The sequence below is a fragment of the Oryzias melastigma genome, linkage group LG20 (assembly GCF_002922805.2).
Source record: "Oryzias melastigma strain HK-1 linkage group LG20, ASM292280v2, whole genome shotgun sequence".
In the NCBI taxonomy this organism is placed as follows: domain Eukaryota; kingdom Metazoa; phylum Chordata; class Actinopteri; order Beloniformes; family Adrianichthyidae; genus Oryzias; species Oryzias melastigma.
Genome location: NC_050531.1, coordinates 13,537,669 through 13,546,580, shown reverse-complemented (window position 1 = coordinate 13,546,580; position 8,912 = coordinate 13,537,669). Strand labels below are relative to the sequence as shown.

The 8,912-nt window shown below is 39.8% G+C and overlaps 1 protein-coding gene across 5 annotated transcripts in view; it reads left to right on the top strand.

The window, feature by feature from the left end:
* ctnnd2a (catenin (cadherin-associated protein), delta 2a) overlaps window positions 1-8,912 on the top strand; it is a 301,632-nt gene that overhangs the window by 286,266 nt on the left and 6,454 nt on the right. For all 5 annotated transcript variants that reach the window (XM_036217369.1, XM_024279704.2, XM_024279706.2 and 2 more), the window contains one exon: window positions 7,281-7,407. In XM_036217369.1, the coding sequence (XP_036073262.1) occupies window positions 7,281-7,407 (127 nt within the window). The remainder of the gene's footprint in view (window positions 1-7,280; window positions 7,408-8,912) is intronic.

Below are 8,912 nucleotides of genomic sequence, written 5' to 3'. Positions count from 1 at the left end.
ATTTCTGTCTCTCACAAACCTGTAGCTTCTTCTATAGGAGGATTCTCTGTCCTCCACTCATTACCTGTATTAATGACACCTGTTTGAATTTGTTATCTATATAAGACACCTGTCCACAACCTCAAACAGTCACACTCCAAACTCCACTAAGACCAAAGAGCTGTCAAAGGCCACCAGAAACAAAATTGTCGACCTGCACCAGGTTGGGAAGACTGAATCTGCAATAGGTAAGCAGCTTGTTGTGAAGAAATCAACTGTGGGAGCAATTATTAGGAAATGGAAGACATACAAGACCACTCATAATCTCCCTCACCCCGTGGGGTGAAAATGGTCACACCATCATTTCCAAATAAATTCTTTAAAAATCAGACAATGTGATTTTCTGGATTTTTTTTTTGTCTCATTTTGTCTCTCATAGTTGAACTATACATATGAGGAAAATTACAGGCCTCATTCATTTTTTTAGTTGGGAGAAGTTGCATAATTGGTGGCTGACTAAATAATTTTTTGCCTCACTGTATTTTAAAAGTGTTCTTTCAATTATAATTATTTTGTTTTTAGCCAAAGTCAAGAAACTTGTGTTTATCAGGACATAGTTTCTGCAGAGCGCCAGGAGTTCATCAAAAATTTGCCTCAGAGTTGTGGGCTTTGTCAAGAGTAAAGCCCGCCCACATTTCCTATCAACCATCTGTTTACAGCTCCTTACAACCCAAACTTAACTTTACCAGTGCAACAAATACACCAAGCAATATTGAAGCCATCCAGCCGTAGAAGTTTGAGCCAGATGTCATCTTAGACGAGGTAAGCTAAGACATACATTGATCTATTTGTCACCAAATAAATACAACAAAATGGAGTGGAGCACAGAGCTTGTGGCCTGCCGATTGTTGCAACTGCATCACAACTACAGACTTCGATTGCAATTTTTTCATCTATCCTGATTTAAACAATAAAGAAATACTCAGAAATGCAATTTTAAATGCATATTAACCCATAACCCATAAAGACCCAGACCCATTTTTCCTTAAAAATAACCTCTCCAATTTATGTTATATCAATACAGGTTGTTAAGATAAACCTCATTATTTTCTGAAAGTTTTTAATCAGAAGCATTCCAAAAATAAATATAAATATTACCTTAAACCTCCCAGAGAATTCCACTAAATATGGAATTTACTCAGAATGTTACCAAATCTTCTGTAAAATTAGCCGTTTATGGAGAATTTTAGTAAACTGTATCAAATGGATGCATTTTTTTTTAGCCTTTCACAGATATTACTTATAAAATCCCATGGGGACTGGATTTTTTTTTTTTACTTTACCATGAAATGCAATACAGAAAAAGTATATTTACGTCTGCACCTGTATTTTAAAGTTTAAAGAGGTTTACTGCATTATAGTCAAATATCACATTTCCCTCCATATAAAAAGCCTAGTCAGGTCTGCTGCTCAGCTGGTCAAAAATAGCAAGCTTCTAGACAGGTTTTTTTTTTTTAATATAGTTGAGTGAGTAAAGAATAGTCTCAGCCTAGAGATAAGGGACTCTCAAGCTACTCTCTATTTGGGCTGAAATTCAGATTGAAGCATCCAAAATATTTGCTTTTACTTTACTAATTTCTGGACTTCTACAGAGTAAAGTTTTTTTTGTCACATGTATCTGCAGTCACAGAAAGATATGTGCACTCAGCTTCATCAGTTTTAAGCGTGAAATCTTTGTTGAAACAAAACTTCAAACGAGATGATTTGAACAGCACAACCTTTTCAACTTCAGCGAGTAATTTGATCTGTTATTTTCCTTTGATGGTAAACTGTGGTGACTCTTGAATTTCAAGCACCTGCATGCAATCTTCAAAGATGTTGTGGAGCTTTTAAAGCTCCTCAAATAAGTCAAAGGTATTGTTTTGAAAGCAGCTCTTGCAGAGAAAAAGTTCAAGGAATTATTTTTGTAAGATGTTGCGTCAACGTTAATTTGTTCCATCAATTCTAAGAGTGAAGGAGAAGAGATTTAACTTATAAAAAAAAGAAAAAAAGCTACCAAGGACACCATTGAATCTGTCTTTTGCTTGAGTTTTTTAAAGCTGGATCAGCCCATGGGACTTGCATGATCCTGATTCTGTGTCCTCCTCATGCGTTACACTCTCATTTACCAATATCACAGCCTAGTTTTCCCACCTGAGCCCCATCTGCTTCATATTTCTCTGATATTACGAATGGATGGCTTCACAAATAAGTTTGCACTTTAGACGTCAGATGAAGATTTCCAAAATTTGCAGTTGTGGTGATCTATAAATAATGAAATGCAAATTAAAATAGTGATCCTTTTATGGCTGTCATTTAAAATCACTCTTAACTTCATGACACTCTTTAAATATTGCTGCACTAGTCTGCATCCAGTCATTTTTTTTTAAGAGTGATAGGCACATTTCCCTAATAATTCCCTCCTAAATTGCTCTGTTAGTGTCAAAGCAGTCTAATTTTCCAACTGTGTAAAATGTTGCGTTAGACCATTCACGCTTTGACTTTATCATCAGAGTCCAGAGCTCAACTTAAGTGACTTTACTGCAACATTTTTTCCATGGCACATTAGGTCATGCGTGTTAGCCGTTGCAAAAAAAAAAAAATGCTGTTAGCCTCCAGTCCAAACATGGATTAGCATACAGTTTAGATGAGAGAGAAGTGGGTTGTCTCTGCAAAGTGTTTGTGAGCAGAGCCAAAGGAGGGAGGGGGTGGGGGTGGGGGGGTGCAGTGAAGAGGGATGAGAAAGAAGTGAGCTGGCAGACTGGGGATTGCATATTTTGAATATAGAGAAGGTCAATAATGCTGCAAGTTGTGTTGAAGTCTTTCAGTGAGCAATAAAAGCATTTAGAGATATTTTTTTTAGAAAAAATAGATGTCTATGTTTGTTTTTCTGTGCTGCATAAATGATTTTTCTCCCTTTTTTTTCTATCAAACTTCAGTAAGAAAACTTAATGAAATCCCATCCTGCAGCTCATCAGTCAGGCCTGAAGAACAATGTTCAAATGAGCCCATCAGTGAACACAAAGTCTAGACAAAAATAGCATCTGAAATGAGCTGAAAGATCTGAGATATTGGAGTCATTAATAAACCAAAACTGGAGTCTGTTTGTGCAGTGAATTTTGGAGGAAACATGCATGACAGTATTTTGAGTAAAGTTTTCCCTATAGATGGGACGGCCAGTTTGTGTGTTATTGTGTTACTGTGTGTGCAGCGTTTTGATCTGCAGCTGCCTGGAGTTTTGCCACGGGTCATTTTTCAAGTCACAGAAAGTGCAATGCAACAGAGATTTCTACTGAAAACACGGAGCAGAGGCATGCTCACGTTGTTAATAAAACTATTCTTAATGGGACCAGAAGGACCTAATTGTGTGACTCAAATCAATCCTCCCACTGCCTCTGTTCTTTACGTCCACAAACAGAGCTCTAAAGTTCCTGTTCACACTGTTACACTTTGTCATGTCCCTGCACACTGCGGAGCTTCTGTTGGGCTGCCGTGCCTCATTTCTTGATAAATGATCTGTCTTGGGCACTTAATCAGACACATTTTCCTTCTCACACACACATACAGTCTATATAGGGCCGCTCACACATCACAGTCATACATCAAAAGCACACACAAATCAGATCCAAGCACATGACAGATGGAGTTCAGGGTCAGAGGGATGTTGTGTTTCTCACACATGTGACAGATTTACAATATGTTCCAGGGATTCATAATTTGCCGTGTGGGTGTGTTTGTGTGATCTGATGCATGTGAGAAATTTGTGACTGATGTCTGCGTGTGAGGTCATTGATTGCAGTGTCTTGTGTTTGGCAGGCGTATATCTCCCTGATCACAGAATGGTTTTGCAAATTGGACGAATATCTTTATGAAAGATGAGAAGAGTGAGATAAAGTATTAGTTTGAGGTGGTTTGTAATGATATTAGCCTGCATTTATTATTCCACGGGTATTGGAAAAGCAGGCATCAAACTAAACTCAGGTCCCAGGTGTTGCATCCTTGTTTCACCTTGTTTGTCTCAAATATGTTTACCTTCATTAGACTACATCAGAGTTTGAGATGGAAATCTGGTGATAGGTCAAGACAGAGGGCAAGAATGTTAGCTGAAAGCTGCGTTCACACTGGTCTTGAGGCACTATTTCTTGAATGCACTTTTAGGATATGGTGTTCACTGTCGCTACTTAATGCTAGTGCATGGCTGAATCCAAATTCTTCCCCTACCCCTACGGCTTTACCCTACCCCTCCATTTGTAGGGGAATTTGTAGGGGTAGGAGTTTCCGATATTGTTTTTTTAAGGGTAATCTGTAGGGACCTTTCATTGTGTATCCCTCAGCCACAAGGGTGATACGTGTTGTAGAGGAGAAACGTATTTCTTTGCGTGGGTGTGCTCTGATGACGTCATCAAGATGAAGTGTCGTCCAAATTTGAAGATACTATTTTTGGAGGGCTAAATATAGGCGTAGCGAGACGCCGTAGGGGTAGAGAAAGAATTCAGATTCGGCTCATGTCTCCACCTACAGTTAGACAAGGCTTGATACGAAATGTCGGAAGTAGTGCAAATCTTGTGTATCTTACGCCAGGTTTTTTCTTTCATAGTTCTCCTCCGATATATGCAAGAATTAATGTTGATTATTAATTTCTCCTTCATGATCAAGTGGTCAAATGGTTGGCACTTCCATAAAATACAAAGGACAAACCAGAGCTGAGCTCTGTAGTTCTAGTAAAGCTAGATTGTTGTTGTTGTTCTCCTTCGGCACAGCAAATCAACTTTCGTTGCACATTTTTACACTGGAAGCACTTCCTTACACTACCCAGCCAGCAAGGCCAAGTGGCCCCCAAATGGTTTAAATGTGGGCAGAAAATGTGGGTCCCAACTGGGTTTGTCCGCAGTTTCTGAGGTGGCCTCACTTGTGTTTGTCCACATATGGCCTAAGTGGGCACACATTGGGCTAGCTTGCTACGTTGAGCATAGCGAGCTCCGTTGCCCAAAGTCTAGCAAAGCAAGCAAGTGGACCCGTCCAGGGTCCAGCAGAGCTAGCAGGGTTGCCGCCCAGGCTGCCGGTCCTCGAGGAGTGTGGCCAATCTGGGCAAACATAGTTGTGACTACCACAGAAGCTGCAGAAAAACATAATTAGAGCCCTTATTGTCTGCCCACTTTTAAACCATATGAGGCCCACTTGGCCTTGCTGGTTGGGAACCCTGTATAATGTCTGGTATGGAGACTGGAAGCACACCCCGACCCCGTTGTGGCTACATACGTAGGTTGTATCGTGAAGGGAATTGTCTAAGGACCCACATTGGATGAACCTAATCGCATCTCCTGGGAAATAAACTCAGGTCTCCTGTGTGCCAGTCCTACATTCAGCCAACAGAGCCATTCTAGTAAAGCTAGATCAACAAATAGGGAGAACATAAAATGTAAACTTATAATTCTTCTTAGGGTGAGTTATGTATAAGTGAATCCACATCTGTAAATCCTTGAACCTGATTGTAGTGAGTCCCACCATAGATGCTTCCTAGCTTCAGGTTCACTGGGTCCACACACAACTCATTAGTTCAGGTGCTTGTTGCTTTTTACCTTGAAGTCCTGCAACCTTAACCCTATGATTCAGTAATGACAACAGGCAGTTTGGTTGCCTAGAAACCCACAATCCTTTGTGTCCTTTCATTCCTACAGTTAGAGCTAAAAGAATAAGAGAGAAGAAGTGGGTGGAAAGAAAAGAAAGAGCTAGTGAAATGAGTGAGAATCAGAGAGACCTGAATACTCTGCAGTGAATCTGCTATAGTGACATTGAGCATTAAGCATGGAGCGTGATGGTTTGTGTATCCTACTGTTCTCTTGCTCTTTAAACCATTTTCGTGTTGACTACATTTACGTTGTGTAGTGTTAGTAATGTTTTGCCATCATTGTTGTGAAGAATGCTGTAGTTATAAAGTTGCTCACTTTGCTCAGTGTGGCTCCTTCTCGGGGCACCATTAGTTTGCTTCAGCTGCTGGCGACACACAACACACATCAGTCTGCAGAATACGTTTATCGTGCAATATTCAGAGGCTATGTCCACTTGAGAAGCATGACAGTAAGGCAGTGTCCACCACCACGGTAGTCCAGTACACTACCAGAAGGTTACTTTCTATTTAATGAGGTTTGTCCATGGAGGAAAGGAGAGGCTGAATGTGAAATGGGGGAGGGAGGTGAGGACTCCCGAATAACTAGATGAAGCGAGAATGAGGGAAGAATGGTTGAGGCTACCTTTGAACTGCTGCGTGTCAGAGGATCCAGTTTTCCATTAGTTTACAGTGCTACACCATGATATGGGACTCTGCTCCCTCCAACCCATCCTTCATTCTCCATTCTTATTGTCCCACTTTCTCCTCTCATCCTCCTGCTAGGTCTGACCTTCTGTCATTCCTTTGTCCTTCTTCCTCCTTGCCATCATTACTTTCCATCGCCCTTCTCCTCATCTTTATTCTTCACCCCCACACCTTTTCCCTTTCATCCCCTTCCTGTTTTGGTCTTTCCTTCTCCCTGCCCTCCATTTTCCTCACTGCACTGAAATAATTCACCTCTTCCACCTTCTCATGGTCACCAGCTCAGCTGAGGCTTCCAGTGAGTGGAGCTGTGACAGAATATGCCCGTATTATCTTTAATCATCTGCTTGCGCTATGCTTTTTGAGGTACCTAATTATCTTAATGCTAAATTGAATTTGGTTCCAGCTCTGTGATTGCTGTTGACTCTCCTAATTCACTTTTTATGAAAAGGGCTTTGCTCCAATCACTGCTAAACTAATGCAAAGTCATCGGCTTGGCAATAATTATGCTTGTGCGGTTGTTGTTTATATTAATTTTTCCGACAAGGACAGCGGGATGTTTACTACTCTGAGTTGATGCAAGTTTTTGAAGTTCTGGCATTGTGTGAAAAGTGATGATTAACACATCCATTATCATTTTTTTTTTATGAAATTAAGTACTTTTACAGTTGACCAACAACCAAAAGTTCATGGTTTGCAGCAGAGAGCGGAAAGCACTTATTTTTAAATAACTCTTAAGTTTAAAGTCCCACTCCAATCATCTTTTGATCTATTGTAAAAGTGTCCCCAGTGGTCTTTTGTTATGATTATGCTTTTTTTTAGGAAAAATAATGTATTAAAAAAACTGTCTTTTTCTAGGACATAGTTTATTAAAAAAGTTATATTTCTTTTCTGTGTATTCTATTTTTATTGGAGTTACTGAGGGTTTTTAACTTTGCTTCATGTTTTGCAGGACGGTTACTCCCAGCATCACTTTGTGGGCTCCGCTTCAACAATAGAGAGAGACAGACAGAGGCCCTACTCCTCTTCAAGAACTCCTTCCGTTTCTCCCGTCAGGACCTCCCCAAACAATCGCTCTGGTGAGCAGTTAATGGCATGAGAACACTCGCATTAGTCATATCAGTTTGAAAGTGTTTATTTATTTAACCTTTATTTATCCAGGCAAGACACATTAAGGAGAATATTTTTGTAGGCGTGGCCTGGCAAAGGGCAAGACCTTTTGAGAAAGGGAAAGAAAAGAGGGAAACAATAACACAAGTCTAAAATCATGAAATGGATTGCAGTAGCATTTTGCTTTGAAATGATCATTCAAGTATTAACTTAACATTTTTGAATTTAAAACTCAATGGTTATGACGTTTTAGTTTAAACCAAATACTTATTTAAAAGCTGATTGAATTTAGTGTTTTCTCAAAAATGTCTATAGTTTCTACAGTGACCTACTATGTTTAATTTATTTTTTAATGAGAAGATGAAGAGCAGTCGGTCACATGACATGCGTTCAAATGTAAGAACACTATATAAATAACACAAAAACTAGACAAAATCAGCTTTAATTTGAACTTATCATTTATTTTCCTTGTTCCTTTTCTTCCGTATGCTTCCTCACACCTGCATAGTTAAAGTGGGTTCAACCAGCATTAGCAACACCTAAAGGGTATATTATTTTAGCCAGACTAAAAGGCTTTTAGCATGAGTGCCTGCCACCTATTGGCCTGCACGGTGTACAGTATGATAATCATTAGCCCAGTCTGAGCCCACTGGCCTTCATGGTTTTGCAAAGGGCACATTAGCATTAGCTGTTAGCATCCATAGTTGAAGAGCCTTTAGCTGTTCTTTTTCCACACCGGGCTTAGCAAGCTGATGAGGCAGAAAAGTACTTTTCCTTCCTTCCGGCTGAGAGAGGTCTTCAAGGACCGACTAAGAGAGAGGCTGACGTGAAGTAGAGAGAATGTGTGTATTTGTGGTTGAGTGCAGGCGGGTAAGCGGTGGCAGAAGGAGGGATGGGATCAAGAGGATGGCAAATAAAAGAAATGGCAAAAGGGGACAAAAAATTTCGTAGGTAAAAAATGCAATTAAAATTAAAAACCTAATAATCTTTTGATCTATTGTAGTAGCAATGCTAGTGGTCTTTTAACTGTGATTATGGCGTTTTTAGCCTAAGTTTGAACAAAACTGTAATTTTCTTGGACACAATTTCATCAGAAATTTGCCTCTGAGGTGTGGGCGGGACTGTTGGTGCAGTGTTAGCATGCCTTCATTTCCTGACTTCTTTTTGTGTACACTCTCTCCCGCTAGCTAACAGCCCCACACAGCCCCAACATAATACTACTGGTGCAACAAAAATGACAAGAAATATCAGAGCTATCCAGCCATTTAACCCGTTGCCAGCTCGGTCGGGGAAAATGAAGACATACATAGATCTGTTTGTGTACAAGTCGATGTATCAAACTGGAGCAGAGCAGAGAGATTGTGACATACTAATTGTAAAATTGTACATACCTGCAAGCTTTTTAAAACAACATTATTTAATCTGGTCCTAATTCACAAGGATGATCATGAAAAACTCAGATACACATTTTTTT